General features: G+C 41.5%; 1 protein-coding gene across 2 annotated transcripts in view; it reads right to left on the minus strand.

Moving 5' to 3' along the window:
* spred1 (sprouty related EVH1 domain containing 1) overlaps nt 1–15,324 on the minus strand; it is a 31,054-nt gene extending 15,730 nt beyond the window's left edge. Inside the window, exons 1-2 of one of the 2 annotated variants that reach the window (XM_034231793.1) lie at nt 14,411–15,324; nt 3,394–3,667 (exon numbers count right to left, since the gene is read on the minus strand). In XM_034231793.1, coding sequence (XP_034087684.1) covers nt 3,394–3,667; nt 14,411–14,442 — 306 coding nt within the window. In that variant the 5' untranslated portion in view covers nt 14,443–15,324. The remainder of the gene's footprint in view (nt 1–3,393; nt 3,668–14,410) is intronic. The other variant, XM_034231792.1, reaches the window with a different exon arrangement.
* Nucleotides 15,325–19,756: the final 4,432 nt, after the last annotated feature.

Here is a 19,756-nt window from a genome sequence, read left to right on the forward strand (position 1 = left end):
GAAGGACGATACTTAACACCGCATTCCACACTGTGCTCAGAGAAAAGAGAGGAGGAGGAGCCAGATACGGAGCAGAGGCTGGAGATGTTAGGAGGAGGAGAGGGACGGAGACAGAGACAGACGGAGGTGAGACGTGCCGAGAGTAGTGAAGAGATAGCGTGAGAGCGGAAAAGGGGGAAGATAGAGCGACTACGTTTACATGCATAGAAGAAAGAAATCAGGCTAGAATCTCTGAACACTGCCATCTTGTAATTATAAGATGCCTCGAAAAACAACGCTCAAAATTAAAAGGATATATTTTAATATGAACTATCTTAGAATAAAGAAATGTGTTTTGAGCATTTACAAGGCAGAAATATAGATATAAAACATGAAAAATGGCTTGTAATAATATTTAAGCACTGCATTTTCAAGGTTTAGCAAGAAGCATTGGTTGAAATAGATACATGTTTTTCCATACACCCAAGACTTCAAGATAATAAAGCATATTTTGCTAGCAAAGATAAGTTAAAACAATCAAATGACAAGGTTTAACAGTAGAAATAAACATCTGTATCAGGTGTGCCCCTGCCTCTGGGAAAGGCCTTTTAGAGTAGGCCCAGACTACACCACATTCACGGCTTTATCAATCAAAGGGACGCACAGACGATCGACGTCAGAAAACGAGGTGAAAGCTCAGCCAGCGATTTGTCATAATCCGAGAGCCAGTGTGGTAAGTAATCATCAACCAATTAGATCTGTAGTTTTTAAGAGAGTCAGAGAATGGGAGTAGAGGAGAGAGGGACAAGGGAGAAGGGAGGGGGCACGGAGAAGAGTGATTGGTAGCTATATGGAGAGCCAGCTGAGTCATCACCAGTACACTCTGTGCCGCATCACTGCGCTTATAGACAGATCCCCTCCACCTCTTCCGTCTCCCGTCTATCTGGCTCCACCTCTGTTTCCTGCTCTTTGACTACACACATCTCTTTCCCTGATTCCTCTCATATCTTATGCACCCCAATCACCTCATTTCTTCCAGCCAGCATCACTCCTTTTGTGATTTCAAAATAACTGCATCTCTGATCTGTTTCTTCCTGTATCTAGCTCAAGTTCCTATCAGGCATGGCAGATGTCATTGTGCCTATTCTAGTCTGTCCATTTCTGGCTGATTTGAAATCACTGAAGTCTATCCCTTAAGAGAAAAACATATCTTTAACATGAAGCAGGATTTCCCTTTTCTGTTCTTTAAATGTAACAAACCACAGTGTTATCGACAGGATTTCGTAAGACTACAGTAGATGGACATGTTTATGAATCTATAGTAGGACATATTAGAGTATGGGGGTTTGTCCCGGTCTACGTAATTAGACGAAACAGCCCTCTAAACATTCAAAGACTCTTCCCCATAATTATTTTCCACATCACTTGCACAACATAATTGGGGTCTTTCATTTACCTCAAAACACTGATGTTATGGTTTCAGACAATACTGTGGTAACAAGCGCCGTTTCTTCCGCAAAAAGACAACGTGCTCTTATGTGGTTTTCTCTGTTGCTGTTGATTCCATTCCGCACTGTGCCTATGCTCCTCTGATGCCCTCAGACTGTCGGTAGCACTGTAGTTGACGCCAACACCATGGCACTGGGTGGCATCCCGACAGACCTACATATGGTTGGGTGTTTGTTGTGGTGGCTGGGGGTAGACTCTGGCGTTGATAGGGGTGTTTTTACCACATCCCAGAGCAGTCGCCGGGGTCTCTGAGCAATGTCTATACCCTGTCTGAACAACAGCATTCCCGTCACACCCTTTCCTGTGCCACACACACACTTGGATAGCAACGTACAAACACAAACATGTCGTAAACACGAAGCGCGTATAAAATGTGCTCAGTGAAAAAAGATAAAGAAGGTGATTTAGACGCCGTACTGTAAGAAGCTTCTAATGTTAGATTGTCAGGAGCCACCAGACTCTGGGCATCATGGTGGCCTCATCGTCTCCTGACATCTGACAGACAGTTCTCTCTCTCTGTCACACAAACACAGATTTACAGTCTCATTACCACAGACCGGGATTAACCCAGAGCATCTACTGGATCTGTTTTAGATCTACGACACAGAATGAGTTTGTGACAAGAAGATCATGAGCTTTACAGCAACTACAGCAAAAGCTATAAGGATTAAAGCGAAGCAGCGTACAATGGGATCTTTCGAAGCCTCATTGTTATTTCTGAGAATAACCGAATGACCACGCACTCTGCAGTTTACCTGTTTGTTTACTATGGTGCCAAAATATTGGAAATGAAATGGAAAAATTCAAACTATTTACAGTGTTAGCAAGTAGACATTTCTAATAACGCCTCTGTTATTTTGCATGTTAATAATTAAAATCTGGTAAATGATTATAGGGCCTACATATTATGTTATATGGATAATTATTTTGTTGATTTAAAATCGGCCAAAAAAAGAGCAATACACTTGATGAGCAGTTGATTCAAAGATAACTGTTTTACAAAAAATATTATATATGTTATTTGTGTGAATATTTTTCAAGCAAAATTCCAAATATTTGCTAGTTCCAGCTTTTGTTGTTCTTTTTGTCATATATGATAATTAAGTATAATCGTTTATTGCAGCCGTAGTTCAAGAAAACCCAGCTTGTTAAAATAAAGCATTATCTTTCTATATACATTTTGAAATGTATTTATTTTTCATAGGTTTATAAAACAAGCTATATCTGAAAACGCTTTTTCCTTATCCCTAACTACATTAACTTTAGCACACGATTGAGGATTTTTTATTTTGTTAGAATAACCAGGAACATGTTTTCTTGACTTAATTAACTGGAACATACAGCCGCCTTTACATTACACATCAAGTAAAAGGAAATGCTCATAAAAAGGGTAGGCAAATTCTTGTGTACTCATGGAAAACCGGAGTGAGTGTGAATGTCCAGCCCCTATTCCATCATTTAGCTTCTTTTCCAAGCCCTTTGTGCGTTTTCCCACATCCCTCATCCCACATTCTTTTCTCCTGAGTAATCTGCCCTTCTCCTGATGATATCATCATGCATCACAGCATCAAGCTCCTATTTTCAGATACCTGCGCCATGGAGGAAAGCCAAATAACCACTTCCTGTGTGTGAGTGTGTGAATGAGTGTGTGTGAGTGTGTGAATGAGTATGTGTGAGGGAGACAGAGGGTGGGGGGTCTAGCAAAGGGGGGCTCAGGATGATCTCATCTAAGAAAATGCACCATCTCTGGTTTTTGCACCTGAGTGTGCATGACAGAGTGGGGATGATTAAATACCCAAGAATGTAAACACACGAACTAGCTGGTTAAATAAATGGTATTAACATGAACTTATGAAGTGTTGCATAACTTATATGTTTCTCCATTATGAATGGACGTTCCCTTACCGATTTGTCTTTGAGCCTCTCGCCCTTGATGTGATATTCCACAGCGGTGGGGCTGGGGCTGGGACTGGGGCTAGGACTAGAAGTGGAGCTACACGGGCTGAGGTTGCTGCTGCTGCTGCCTCCGCTGCCTCCACTGTGAATGCTGCTGCTGTCCTCCGCCCGGCTGACCTTATAGACGGTGACACAGCTCAGGCCTCCGCCCGCCAGGGGAAGCCACCCACCACTGGAGTCATCCCGAGTCATGACCACTGCTCTCACACGCGCATAACTGTCACTGTGGAGAAGGAAAGGGAGGAGAGGAAGGAAGTAGGACAAGGAGAGGGGAAGGAGCAGAAAGAAAAACAATGCTTTTAGTGAACGTAATCAGTAGCAATCAACATTTCAACATTTTCAGCTGGTTTTTTATCACTTTTCTCTGGTGACCTTTTATAGCACGATTAAAAACATCATCAAAAGTAGACAGCTTACATTAAATATCAGCCTACATAGTTCAGTTGAACTGCAGCATTAACAAGTTGTAGTACATGTACACAAGTGTTTGTAAACGTGAAGTAAGGAACACACCACAAAGACATACAGACAACATAACGTTAGGAAATGGATACACCAAGTTATAAAGTTTACAAATCACATCAGAACAACCCTGTTCATTTGGCTAAACAACTCAAAGGAAACTACTGGGGAATCTGGGTTGTGTCAAAAGCTACTACTAGCAATAAGCTATCCTAAAATCTATAGGCCAACTAAAAATAGAATGTGAAGGTGCAAAGTCCAGTATTCAAAATTGGGTTGAATGGTTATTTGGTTTAAGTGCATGATAGAGCAGACAACTGGATAAGATTTCTAAAGTCTGATCAGTGTATGTTTAACCCAGGTCCGAGGGTGACTGACCACGTGGACGAGTTCAGGCTGTGGTTGCTGCTGGTTTCCAACCTTTCCCCTAAGCAGGTGGTTTCACAACGAATGACAGGGGCTCCACATCAACATCTTTCTTTTTGACGATAATACTGCCGTCTCACTTCCTTCCCTTTAAAGGCTTTGAATCCCAGCATATTACATAAATGATCTACTTGTTTTTATAGAAAACATGGAAAAGGGCTGGACTGCCAGAATAATAATAATAATCCAGATATAAAAGGTTTGTAGAAAGGAATCAAAACTCATTGTATTGCTGTATTGATCCCAGCATGTCAGTAGACATCTGATGACAACCTCCATTTCACACCATAGTTTTATACTGACTATAAAAGACATTATAGACATTTTACCTCTACATCTATTTATCCCCAATACAATTTTCCCTTCCCGCCTCCTTCGCCTCTCTGTCCCTTCTCTTCAGAGTCCGATGTTTCCCTGATTATATAACACAGTTGGGCCACCGGAAATGACAAGGGTCAGGGTGTGCTGAGGGCAGCATTTTGCAGAAACTTCTGGTAACATATTAAAGGCTGTGGAAGATCTGAGCGCAGATAGAAACGGGCGAAGAATGTGCTGCCGGATGTGTTCCTGTGACACATTGCTCTCTGGCCGACGTCCAGGTTGACCAATGAAGGTGACGTCACAGGGTCTGAAACGTTTCTAAAGAATTTCTTCTCTGATGATGGCCAAATAGAAAACAGTGAATAAGGGAGACAACAAGTAGCTGCTCTCAAAACAGCTGTGTTCTCCCACATACTGCCTTTCCTCTCTTAATCTACTCCATAAGGCTAACCTTTGCCCTGCTGCCTTCCACACCCTTGGCAAACATCAATGCCCAGGTTATTGGTTATTAATTAATCCAAGAGCCAGTGAACATACAACCTGAAGCTATTTTGTCTCTTCATGTGAAGCTTTGATATCCTTGCACATGGTAATAATTGACTAAAGTTCCTTCAAAAGGATTGATGAGCATGATGAATATGGACAACTCAATAATAACTGAATAAATCAGACCACACATTTTATTCTGGCTAATTCATGTCTGGTCAGACAAACAGATAAAAGTATAATGGTATTTTTAAGACATAAGACAAATGTACTTCACTGCAATTTCTTTAATATACGTTAAAAAAAAAATACATACAGTACGCTACTTGCCCAACACTAAACAGCAGACCAACACACTTATGGGACGAGATAGAAAATATATTTTAGCATTTAGCAACTGAAGAGACATATATTTACCTCAGGAATTGGTACAGACCAAAGATAGAGCTAACAATAATCAATGTTGAACTACATTCATTAGGTGGCAGAAACAGAACTTGTAACAACTGTTTGCTAACAGGTTCGCAATATTAAATATAAAGTTGACAATGAGTCAATAGAACATTTATCCTTTTCATTTACTTACATTGAAGGATGATTAATCAAATATGAATTGACTTGAAAATGATATGCCCTTAGTCCAATACTCTTACTATCTGGAAAATGGTTCGATGAGAATTACATTTAATTTAAGTCAGCAAAGCTTAGCCGGCTTGCTATTACATGTTTTTAGTTATACTAAAAACAGATAGGAGGCTTAGTGAGGATGCAAGTCTTTTACTTTATATTAATGTTATATAATAAGTATAATGTCACCCTAAATTGAGTTTTTTTCCTTCTATTTCCAATGAAATACTGAATTAAGCAACTATTTTGCTAATCGAATAAACATAGGCAACAAAAAGAAAGAACGGAAAGAAGTGCTAGACAATAACAGTTGCAGACTTTATGAAATGACCAACAATACGGATTCATGCTAAATGCTAAAGCTAAACAGTAACTGGTCGTGGGAAACTGACAGAAAAACATCACCACAACTTACTTCCCCCTTGCACCTACCAAGAAAAACCCTTTCTGGTTACACCTCATAACAGCGTCACAGAAGTAGTGCTTAACCTTACACAAGAACCCCTGCCACAGCCGAAAAATGCATTTTGAGCATTATAACGGGCAGTAAAAGAGGGAAATACTGCTGCTGTTACACCCCGCTATGGCCCCCAATAAAGGATGCGGGTGATGGGTGCAGGAGGGGCTGTCAGTCAGACGGGGGTCCCTGGGGGGGACAGAAGGCAGGCGGTGGTGTCGCTCAGCCATGACCAGGGCACAATGACCAGGGCCTGACCCTTCAGACCTACCATCACACACATGCCAGCAACCATGACACTCACAGGGAGGGGGGCTGGGCCCAGAGAGGAAGTTAAGTGGACTGTGTATACGTGCATTTTTGCATCTTGCTGAAAAACCCTAGCAACCTCGTTTTGAGAATAACTGTACCTAAAACTACTAAAGGTGAATAGTCAATAATCATTTAAAATGTCTTGTGAAACCTTCAGACCAACCACTCAAAGATCAACAAGCAACTAAACTATAGATCCATTTAATAAAATCTTTAAGACAGGGGAATACAAAGGTTACATCCGCTCCTCTTTTTCCCCTCACATAATGAATCTTTCCTTCCTTGTTGTAAAAACAGTCAGTGGTCCAAAAAGATATTTGAGTGCAACCTGCTGCAACACACATACACAGTACACACAGTTCAGAGTGGGACGGTGGAGACAAAGGCTGCCTTCCACGGCCCTCGCTGGGAGCACACAGTCGACTGGACACACAATTGAGAGCGGAAGCAGATCAGCTGGCCTGGGCCTGAGAGAGGCGGGGGGGAGGGGGAGATAGAGAGAAAGGAGCCCCCCATTTCAAATTATTCCAAGTTATTCTGCTGGATGACTGACTTCATTTCCGACCAAAAGCAGGAGAGAAACACAGAGGGAGGGGTGAGAGAGTAACGGAGGACTGTGGGGAGAGGAGGAGGAGGAGGCTGTGGATGAGAACAGGGTGGAGACCAAGGTGACAGTCAACAGCTCCCAGCCACATTCGAATATGGCCTTTTTCTAGGAAGGATGTGCAAAGGCTTTTATGGCATCTATATAATAAGAGTTATGCGGTATCTTACTATTTAAAACCTTATTTGAAGTGAGAACAAAGTGCCAACAAAACACCATGACTTAAAGCGGAGTTAAGCCTACATGTAAAGAATATATTTGAAGAGAAGCGAAGGCGTGATGAGGGAGCACGTGCAGAGCAGGCAGGCCTGGGCCTCGAGGCCGGCTGCTCCAGTGTGTGGTGGAGAAGGGGGATCCTGGGACAACCATTTCCTAAGTTGACAAAGTGGCCGTTTGTCTGCCGCTCCGGCCCATGGCTCACTGGGCTCCAGCATGCCATCATGCTTTGCTCCTGTCTCAGCCTTGGGCTTCCCACCCCAGAGGGGAGTGGTGGTGGAGGGGAGTGGAGGGTATGAGGGGGGTATTGAGAGAAAGACAGAAGGGGGAGAAGAAGGGAAGGAGGAGAAGGAAGAGGAGGAGGAGTGCAGGAGGAGAGAGAGAAAGGATGTGGCCTGAGCCCTGGGTGCTGGCCAAGTAACCCTCCCTTTCCTCCGCTCGGTCTCCCCCTTCTACCCAACCCCTCCCCGGCTGCCTCTTTCTACACAATGGCCGCTTCTCTGCTGAAATTTCACGTTATTGGATCCCGGGCCTGGAGTTTTGTCCTCCCACAATGTCCAGGCAGCGGAGCATGCTGCAGGGGAGACACACTCTGCAAGCTAAAAGCTGGAAAACCATTCCTCCTTTCATTAGCATCAGAAAAGGGGAGAAACCCCCCCCCTCAACCTCTTTTTTTCCATCGCCCCTTTTCCTCCCCATCTCTACCCTGTATCAAAACCGAAGGAAGGCTGTCAAGCTCGGTCAAGCTCCACTAGTCCACTTTGGTTTGTAGGACTTCCGAGGGGGGGGGAATCATTAAAATATCATTGGGAAAATAAACACAAGCTACTTATCCCAATCCGATTCTATAGATTATCCTCCAAAGGGAAAGCAATCGCTAGGAAAGTAGAGGGGGGAACGGAAGATGGCGTGAAAAGCTACTCAAGTGTGTGGCCATCTTTAACAGCTATTATCTCTGAGAAAGTACTTTTACATTTGCTCAACAACTTTGTCCTTTAATAAAACGCAAGATGCCTCCATGTTGTCAATTTAGATCAACTCTAAGGTTTGTAGATATAACATGAAGAAAAGCAACATTTGAATGCAGTCAAGAGTTTATAAAAAAAATTGTTTCACCACAAACTAAAATCTAACTTGGCAACTTTGACTTGGCTAAAGTTGTAAGTGGATAAAGTGGTACAGTTTCCTTCACTGCGTTCACGCCTCATTGAAGAAATAAATAACACACAATCTGGGACTCGACCGTCGATTCCAGCAGTGCATCTAATCTGAACGGTGCAAACTAGCTGGCCAATTAGCCATGGTTCAAATCCCCCAAATAACCAGTGGCAAACTCAAGGGCACGGACATACACAAAACAAACACCAACATGACCCAACATGGATGCAGAGCAAATTATAACACAAGGCCCAAACAAGACACTTTTAAAGGGGCTGTCTGTTAGCCATTAATACAAAAAAAAGAACTAATAATGGGACAATGCCTACAGAAACACCAACAGGCAGCCAGCATCACAAGCCTGCTACATTAGCTGCAGTGAAAACCAATACGTTGGCAATAGAAAGAGAAATTTGCCCTATCTCCTCTCAACACCTCAGGCTGCTGGTGAGTCATCCCGCTCACAAGAACATTCAGCTTAGCTACCAACTGACTCAGAAAAAAAAAACAGAACAAGCCTGCTCTGCACTTCGTAGTGAATCTACACTTCACATTTACCACCATCTTTTCACAGAAATACCACCTAGTATGACAGCAGATGAACTGATCACAGTCACTTCTGGTAGCACCCGTCACAGATAGCAGTTAGTGGATCAAATGAGCCTGTAACCCAAACCAAAGAGACCGAAAACAGCAAATGAATGTCAAAACGGCTCACTCCGACAGCGTTGCTACCATTGATTTTCGAACCAACCCCTCCATTACTGGATTGGGCCTGCAACCCCAACAACAATGTTCTAGGTGCCGCTGCGCCGCTGCACTATAAATCACAAGAATTCCATATGTGTATCAAATGCCAAAAAACTATTCTGAAACATCAATCTAAGCCACATATTGAGATGATCTTAATTTGAACTGCAAGCATTTGGAAAATTAAAACCTTGCGCTTGCCATTACCAAAAAGAAAAATAAGAGGAACCGCAGAATTCGACTGGTGCGTCTCTGGTCTCCTTTGATGTGAGTGTAGTCCCAAGGGACCCTAAGCATCTACTCGTCATACTTACTCTGAAACCAAGAGGCAAGCAGAGGGAACAAGGCAGCCGTCTGGTTATGGGACGATCCATCAATAGAGCTCAGCCCCAACTTGGGAAGAATAAACCACCAGACCATGATGACGGCCCATGGTTGTAAGGATAAACTGCTATGACAAGTTGTTAACTATCACAGCATGCCCTGTTGATGGGTAAAACATAACATAAGTATCATAACAGAAACCAACTTATTAGTCTATCTTGAAAGTCAATTTGATTCACATTAAATCAGCTTTCCATAAAACCTCTGTCTCAAAGGTTTGTTAAAAGTCAAGAAACTTAAAATAAGCCATAAAAACCTGTTTCAAACTCTGAATAAAGCCACTAGACAGGAACAAATATATTCAAAAGATAAATACAAATATATGTTCTTCAAGGCCACCAAATGTAAATAAATGTAATTGCTCAATATTTTATTTATTGGATAACATAAAGCTATGGTTTCCCGAAATTCACTCAAATAGGATCCAGGCTTATCTCCCAGGCACATGCCAAATGTTCCCAGAGAAATAAACACACAAGTGTGTGCACCAACACACACACACACAGAACCCCCTTCCTGTTTTTAAAGTGTTTGGAAACTCAATCAAAGACACAAGGTTTAGGATTTACATCTGTGCCCTTTTATGTCTGTGGCCTCGCAGGAAAGAACCATCTCAGCCCAGCTGCAGCAAAGAGCTCACAACAAGGCCCAGCCTTCATGCTCCTGCATGCAGCACAACTGAAAACAATATCCACAGCTAAAAGCACTTCTTAGAGCCATTGAGATATGGTCTGTGAACATCAGAGGCTCTGCTTGACAACAAATAAAGACAAGCCGTGCTATCAGGATGTTGTGATGGAGACACAAAATAATCAGAACGTTTTTTTTAGTCTAGGCCTACATACAGAGCAAAACACCACACCGGGTCTTTGTCTTGGAAATAAGAAATTAGGATTGAATTATGTTCAAAACACACTGCTGACATTTATGCCATTTATGCTTGCTCTTAAAATACTTGAAGAGGAAATGAAAATTATAAGAGGGAAGTGGCTCGGGTTTAAAATACACAGGATCCAGGCCTAAATCTGGCCACGGGAATGGAACAGTCCACCACTATACAAGGCCTGTTCAGTTTGTTGGCTTGTCTCAGTTACAGACAGTCCAAGCCCTCTGGTTATACAGAGGATCATTGTCATTAATCACACAAACAATACGACAGCAACAGACACCGGGGCATAAATATTCTGTACACAAAATAACTTTTAGGATTGTACAACTCTTCAGTCTACGTAAATCAGGTGAAACTGAGTGAGATTAATATTGACACTTTACATTCTACGATGGCCTGTGTGTAATATATCTTAGACACACATCTACGTCTAATAAAATGTGAGAACATGCCTAGCAACCAGGAAGGTAAACTGCTGTTACAAGCGCCCTTATGTATATTTGTCAAATAACACATTTTTGTAGTCTCCACCGCAGTCACAAGCGACACTTCCTCAAAAGAATACAGAAGCAAAACTAAAGATGTGTTCAGCTCAGCAGACTTTGTCGAATGTAAGATAATGTCTGTAGTTAAGACTAGGCCAGCTAAAGCTTAGTGTCCATGGAGGTCATACCCAACAACTGGCAATAACCCCAAATAATACCATCTATAAAAAAGGTCCAGGAAATTATTTAGCTTAACATAAGGGCCACAGGATATAGGCAATTACCCAGGCCATAAAGCACTAACCCTAACAGCTGAAGTAGCTGTCTCCCTTTGTCGTTTCAGGACATGATGGGGGTTGTTTAGGAGGAATGTGTTTGGAAAGCTCTGCAACAGGAATGGGAGTGCAAAACAGCCCTCAGGTGATAAGATCACGACACCCACATTGGCAGATAAAACGCTGAGCTGTCAAATCAATCACACAGATAGGAAGAGGACACAGAGAGAGGAATCACCTGACTGGCAACAGACAATACCACCAAACTGCAGGAATCTAAAACAATGAGGCCATACCCTAGCTGTTATACGTTCAGAGAAACATAGAGGCATCTGGCCTGCACTGACACAAATTGATTCATTTGACAAATTCTAGCAAAAAAGTCTGTAGGCCAATACAAACTCAAATTATCAGCAGTTTTATTTTCTTATTGTACTGATTAATGAGGACAATGCAGCCTCTATTTGTCTAATTATAACCTACTTCATGATTTGAAAAGGAAACTGCAGTTTAAAATAACAGAATTGTGATTTTGTTTGGCTTAACACAGAATAAGATGTCATTTCTAACAACAAGGTGTTCATGTATACAATGCCGTTGTGAAAGAAATATCTAGAGTACACAGATAAAAGGTACCAGTACACCTCAACAGACAAATGCTTCGGTTCAGATACATATTTTAGATAAGCGTGACATTCAGCAGAGATGCAGCTTGCACTATACTTCCATACATCTCCCACTTCTCCCAGCATAACCATAGCCCTTGACTGAAAAATTCACATTGGCCAAATATCACACTAACAACACACCCGAGAGCAGACGCAAACCAAAATCCGACAGGGCTTTATGTGCAGTCATTTCAGCCTTGTGAACATAGTTGCACCAAGGCCATGAGACATGTTCTCAGCATAGGGTGTGCTGGGAGCACTCCAGCTCGGCTTACCACCCATCATTCAGACAAAATCACTTCAGGACCATCTCGTCACATACTTGGTGGAGATTTTCAAATGCAATGTTCATGATGCAATACAACTACAAACAATTGCCATTTAAGAAAAGGCTGATTTCTTTTACAATTTGGCAAATGACTCATCAAAGACCTATATTTATCTTGAAGAGTGCACAATGTCACAATGTAAAAAGGAACACACAACTGTGAAAGACATTTTGATTTGAAAAAGATCCTTGATGCTTAAAATATCTTATTTTTGTGAATAGCTGTTATTAGAAAGAGCATATTTAAAAAGGACAATATCTTCGGTAAAAACAAACAACTTACAGACAACGCTCTGTATTCTGTTCACTTCAACACTATGAATCATACAGTCAGAAAGGTGGAGTAATCATAGCAACAATGTTTGGATCGCTTCGCCATCTTAGCTGTTGCCATCATGCAGTGTGGAACAAATGCAGCATACTGTATCTTGCACATTACTGATCCCAAAGCAGGGCCTGGTGGTCCTGAGATCCCACCAAATCTACGAATGCTTCCATTTCTCAGTCATTTCTCTCATTACGCTTAACTGGATGACAAAATGTTTTCAAAATGAGATATGTCACCCTTCCTACTAGCATCAATAATGCTAGGTTGCGACACAATTTAAGCTAAATCTGATTAACAGTAAAAAAAAAAAAAATCAGCTTTTATTAATGAACCTAAACCAATGTGTAGTTAATTAAAGGTGAATTATTATCTATTTGGTGTGGATTCATATGAGGAAAAAGAGCTCTATGACATATGTTACATAAAACACACTAGTGTAGTTCAAGGACAAAGCCTGCACACATTAAATCAATCAACCTCATGTATGCCACATAGATGGAAAGGGGGAAACATGGGTGTGTTTCGAACAGTAAACCATGACACTGTAAATGGCTGAACAGAGGCATATGACTTCCTCTGTGACAAATACATTATCAAAGAAAATCCTCAGAGATAGTGTACAAGCATCGGTTAAATAACGCACGCATCTGAAATAAAAGGCGAGAAGAGAAGCACTGGTGTTTATGTGTTAGGTATTGTACAGTAAATGCAGGAAATGTGATCATTGTGTGATCGTCGGTGCAATGCGAAACAGTGTACAGTGCTGTGAATGGGCAGGCAGGTACTTTATGAATGGAGGAGATCATGTGACCGCAGCACCTCCCGAAGCAGATATTTCTCACTGACTGTCAACAAGCGCACACAAGGGATCAGTCCATTAAAACAATACCAAAATGCGAATAAAAATGGGCGCGACGTGTACCAAAACACCTCATGTGCATTTTACAACAGATCCCCGTACGTTGTGTGGATTTGGTTGTGAATGTGACGGCTTTTTAATGCGTTTTTATGAATGGAGATTGTGATATGTAAATGAGTGTGATTGAGAAAAAAAAATGGCATCTTCAGCCTTTCAACGTTGACATTGCCGCAATCGACTCGAAGGGTTTTCATTATTAAAAAAAAAGGCTGGACGGAAATACAAAACATGAATTGCACGATGCTTATCGATGCTTATATTCTAAAAATCATGGCGGACAACAGTAACATCCAGGCTGTGAATTTAACGCGTTCAGATGCTGATGTAACGCTACTGGTCAGACATGTAAAATCATATTTAGACTGGATTATTGCTGTGTACGTCTATAACGAGTGATCCCTCATAAACTGTCATATAACTGCCAATCTATAAAGCCATAATACATATCATGGGCATATAATGTTAAATAAATGATGTGCAGGCAATTGATAATATGCCTTTATATACAAAGCCCAAATACGAAGCATTATAGCAACCACGTTCATAAAACCAACATTATTAAGAATGAGATGGGTTTTTTTTCACAATGGGCCTATGCATCTGCCTGTCAGACACTGTTCTTGTGAGACTCATGTGTAGCTTTCTATTAACATACATAACAATTAGACAAATATATTATAAGTATGTGCTTCTTATTGCTTACAATAGTAAAGTAAGGCGATCAAATAGCAGCTTCGCTCGGGTTAGAAATGTCATTGGGAACTGGTAGTGGATAGCTTATCGAGTAAAGCGTGTGTTAACATCTAAAGATAATTAAGTACTTATCGTTGCAGCTGTACATGTAAATGGAAAATGTGTATGCAGTACTCACTCGTTGTTTGGATTTGTTGAATCTTCACTCATTTTTTCCTCACGGGGATCCAAATCCTAGCAATAGCATCGACGACGCAGTGACGGCGGGATAAAATACCACAAATATCACCATTTTCCGTCACATATAGAAATTACCCCCTATTTTGGATAGTAAGTAAAGGATGTAGAATGGGGCATGCCTGTGTAAGCGTCCCTTGAAAGCCAAGAGGAGCTAGCTTTATGTTAGCTTCGCTGCCTGGAACTAACGTTAAATCGCGAGGAGGAATGACAACCGTTGATTCATTTTATCCTCCCTGGAAGTAAAATCCGACCACAACAAATGAGCCATCGGGATCATCCTCTTCAACAAGCACAGTTCCCCGCTTTGCAAAAAATGTGAATAGATCCTCAAAAAATGTTGCAGGCTGTAACGTTTGGCAGGTTATTTATGGCTGACTGTCGAGCATCCATTCGCCAACTTCGGCTCCAGGACAACACTTGAAAAAGCGGAGCGTTGCTCCGTCAACGTGTCCGAGTAATTTGCAGTAAAGGCATCCAAAGCCAAAAAAAAGGGTTCGACTGTTTTCGATATGAATACTGACGGCGTAAAGCAAAAGCACCTAGACTTGAAATCTCCTTGAGAAGTTGGTGGACATCTGCTTTAATCGAACTCCATTTTCAACTCGGGGGGAATGAAACATCGGAAAACTGGGCGGATGTGTCGACCCTCGCTTGAGAAAATTAGATCCTTCCGCGACGTAGTAAAAACATAACACTTTTGCGATAAAATACGCTCAACTAGCACACAATATATTGGTTTTAGTTAAAGAGAAACACATATAGTACTCAACCGCGTCCCCTTTTAGCAATATGCAGTGCATACTGTGTGTTTCTTTCCAAAGTTGACCTAAAGTAGTCCCCGCACTTCCCAAAAGAAGTTTCCCTTCAATCACGCATTGATACAAGAGGGAAGCGTCTGTGTGATAGCACGCACAGTAGAAAATAATCTGGAGGAAGGACTTGGATTGACACAAACTCGGCCATTAACTATTTCTGTTGTTTTCTTTCAATAAAACAGTCACCATGATAGACCCTCCCCAAACCATTTAAATTGTGGCTAAATGCTTGTAATGCACATTATAACGACTCCTGCAGCATGTGGAATTAAATTAGATCCTCCTTCAGATTAAAGCCTATTCAGTATTTTTTGTTATCTGTTTTTACTATTATTCAATCATGATGTTCACAAGCAGAGCTTCAAGACAGAATGTAAAATGTAGGAAATGCATATCTCAAAATGAGAATATTTTCTGAAACACATGTATCTCTAACCTATTCTGAGGGCTAGTTTGAAATTACAGCATGGTATTGTGGAGTAATGCAATAGCCCATAATGGTAATGATATTAACCTCCATCAGCCACAGACAGGGGTTTTGATAAAGTCAAAGCTGCCCCTCCTTGCACCCCAAACATCCCCCCAGGCAGCTGGAACACCCTCCAAAATAAAACACCCTCAGAGGCTACCAGAAAAATCCACGTGTGCACCTATGAATCTTATTTGCAAATGTGTTAAAAGCCTTGCAGAGCGAATCGGTGGCATGGTTGCGTAAGACTTAAATGCTATTGGATTTCTGTGCTGTGTGGAATGGCAAGAGATCAGGCTAAATGATTCTGCCTGGTTGTCATAGTGACAGCATGTTGTGTGAGAAGTTTCTTTGTGTTTCTCTGGCTTTCATACAGCTTGTGCCACAGCCTTATGTTGCAGCCATATAAAACACCCCTATGTGTCACTGTATATAGATAGCCTGTGCACACAGGACCCCCACATGTGCAGCCGTGACACATATTGTGCACTTCCTTTGGTATTGGTGCTCCTAGTACTAGACTCCTGGTACTAGGATGGGTTAAATGCAGAGGCCAATGTCACTGTGTGTGCTGTGTGCTCTGCATGTGTGACCATTAAAGAGGGTTTCATCCCTCCCAATTCTTCTTCATTTTATTAGATTTCCTGCCTGACGTGTGTACTCCTGGTGACTGCCTGAGAGCAAAGGTGAAATGACTCCATGGATTGTTTCTCACCAACAAGCGTCATTTAAATGTGTAAGAATGGATTTATCTATAAACAAAAGTATGCATTTCTAAAAAGTCTCACATTGCACAATCATGTAACAGTTGACTGTCTCTGTCCACATTTTATTAATGCCACTTGTCTTCACTTCTTCTTTTTTGAATCGGGTTACCATGGCCAGGATCAAGCTCACAAGTCCAGATAAAGTGTCCCTTGTTTCAGATAGAGCAGAAAAGGCAATGACCATGCATTTTTTCCCACTAGCATGCCTGTATCCTTTAGAGTATTCAGAGTTCAGGAAGTCAGCCTCTTTCTCATCTCACAAATGTGGATGGCCCTAGTGTGCATTTCCTGTGTTTTTCACACACTGAACACAATACACTGAAGATTACTAATACAACAACAGGATGTTTAGCTAACAGACGCATCCCTTGAATTCCCTCACTAAGTGCAATCAGGGTCATCACAATTCTCTTTAAGACGGTAAACAAGCTAACATTCCTGTGTTGCCAACAAGCAACCGCAGCATAAAGGATGTGTTTTGCTTAACACAACCCTCATTCAGGAGGTTCCAACACAAACATAAGTTTACTTGACTTTCAGGAAGATTGCTAAAATGATTTGCAGATCAGTCACGTTTCTTAATTTTTATAAATAAATTAGTACTGACACTTATTTTACAAACTTTTTTAGCTAGTTCTTGGATTTCACTAGACTTTAATTTACAGTATGATCACTTATGAACTTGGGAGCTTTTTTTGCTGACATTATTTAACACTTGAAATGCATAAATAACAGCTTTCTGGGGACTTTTGTAATGTTGACCTAATCCCTAATACGTTTATGTATAACTGTACATTTAGCTGTTTGCAGAAGATAAACAGAACCTCATTACTATACTGAGCTAAACAAATATATATTCTCAAACTTGTTGACATGATAGTATGAGTATCAGATAGTTTTGAAAAGGTAAATTACTGATGGCCGACAAACAAATGTAGTTTATGTCATAGAAGAACAAGAAACTGCATGGCCACTTTTATGCATGATAGCACGGGAGATTAATTCCTGGAATTGGACCATGATGTCTTGAATTAGATGATGACCTCAAAACACAGGTGATGTGATCAACAGCTCCTAGCGGAACAGGCAGCCTCTGGTCACAAGAGAGGAGAAGTGAAGGCCTCTCTTTGTACAGCAGCTATGGAAAGGAAATTCAGTGTGTTTAGTTGCCGCCATACAGTCTGCGGAGACCTCAGGGCATCTAGTGAGAAAGACCGGAGATGGCTGATGACAGCTCTTTGTAAATAACCTAATCTCAGGATCCTCTGCCTTACATTCGTTTTACCTCCCTGCTTTTGTCAACACGTTAGACATTTGACACCGTTGTTGATGTGTGGACTTCCAGTTTTTGTAGAGGTAAAAATGTTGTTTATTTTCATTCTTAAAAACACACACCCGGCCTTCTCAAGTTTGTCTGTCTCAGACCACGACAGCGGACTCACAGCGCTCTGAGCCAATAGGTGTGGCTTAAACAAGAGGTGCTGATTTTTAAAGGCCTGGAAGCGGAACAGAACAATGCATACCTATGATTAGTGTGGGCCTGGCCTCGGAAGCCTGCCACTTTTAGGCACGCTAATTGTAGGGTGGTGAGTAGAAAAGGTGTAGTGGCTAGAGGGGAAGGAAGTGTGAGGGCCTTCAGGCATGTTTGACTATGTACTGTAGCTCTCTGTCTCTCGTTCAGACAGTGTTTGTTTATATCCATATGACCGGTCTTTAAAATAAAGACGCAAACATTTATTATATTGCTTGAACATCCTAACAATACTGATCATGAAGTCTTTGAAGTTAGCGGCATTAGGGGATTTTCTTTTACAATAATTTGTTTCAAGAATATCTTAGAAGAAAGATGGATGTGGATAACAAGATGAGTGAAGTGTGTCCAGCTTAAAGAGCTGGTCTTGTGACCATGCACAAGGATGTTGGTTCAGGTGGAAGGTCATTATGGCTGCAAAGCCCTTGAGAGAAACACATCTCTGGGATTGTTTCATGTTTAACTATGTGAACATTCAACAAAACATACTACAGTGTGTTTTACTGGGGAAAATAGATTGTGCACTGTGCTTAGAATGAACACAAAGCTACAGTTTAGTGCTGTACATAAAAGCAAATGTTGCTTCATACTATAGAGTTATCTGTATTATACATAACATGTGTCATGGAAGTAAGACATTTTCACTAGATTTGGAATTTGATGTTAAGTTTGATACAAGGGTTGATTACTGTTAATGTTCAAGATCTGCTTGCCAGTACATTTGTACCAGTTGCTAACGTCTCAACTACAAAAATGAGACACTAAATTGGTTTCAGCCGCAGTTAGCTTTTTCAGCGCCCGAGACTCTGTTACTTCCTATTGTTTGCATGTTGTGCGTGGGCTTGATTGAAACCTGATCTAGCTGGGGAAGCTGTGTTTAGGGTGAGGTGGACAGGCCTTTGTTGCTGCCTGAGGGGTGTTTATTTGGGCGGCTTCAGTTGGATTCCCTGTAATCATCATCCAGCCCCACAGGATAGAAGGGATTAATGAATATGTTGGAGGGGAAGTTGCAGATGACTATTTTTTATTCTCATGGGGATAGGGGCAGCATGGGAGACGCGGTACAAGTGTGCATGTGTGTGGGCACATGCAGGTTGTGTGTTAATCTATTTAAGAAAGTAAAGCTAGAATACAGAGCTGGACATAATTTGTATATTATTTTGATCAAATATATGATTCTTTTATGTCCAGAGTTAGATGAAAAGACTAATTCAGTTTTCCTGAGAAGCCTGTTAGCTTAGCTTAGCACAAGGCCTGAAAACAGGTGAAAACAGAATCAAACATTTAGTACATAATGTGTTTAGAAGTGTGCTTTGGTCTGAGCATGGCTAGCTGTCTCCCCACAGGTTTCAGTCTTTATGCTAGGCTAAGCTAACAGACTGCTGGTTTCTTACCAAACAGACAGAAGAGTGGTATCAATCCTCTTGTCTAACTATCAGCAACCACACACACACACACACACACACACACACACACACACACACACACACACACACACACACACACACACACACACACACACACACACACACACACACACACACACACACACACACACACACACAACACACACACACACACACACACACACACACACACACACACACACACCACACACACACACACACACACACACACACACACACACACACACACACACACACACACACCCACACACACACACACACACACACACACACAC

Source organism: Gymnodraco acuticeps, unplaced genomic scaffold (assembly GCF_902827175.1).
Source record: "Gymnodraco acuticeps unplaced genomic scaffold, fGymAcu1.1, whole genome shotgun sequence".
In the NCBI taxonomy this organism is placed as follows: domain Eukaryota; kingdom Metazoa; phylum Chordata; class Actinopteri; order Perciformes; family Bathydraconidae; genus Gymnodraco; species Gymnodraco acuticeps.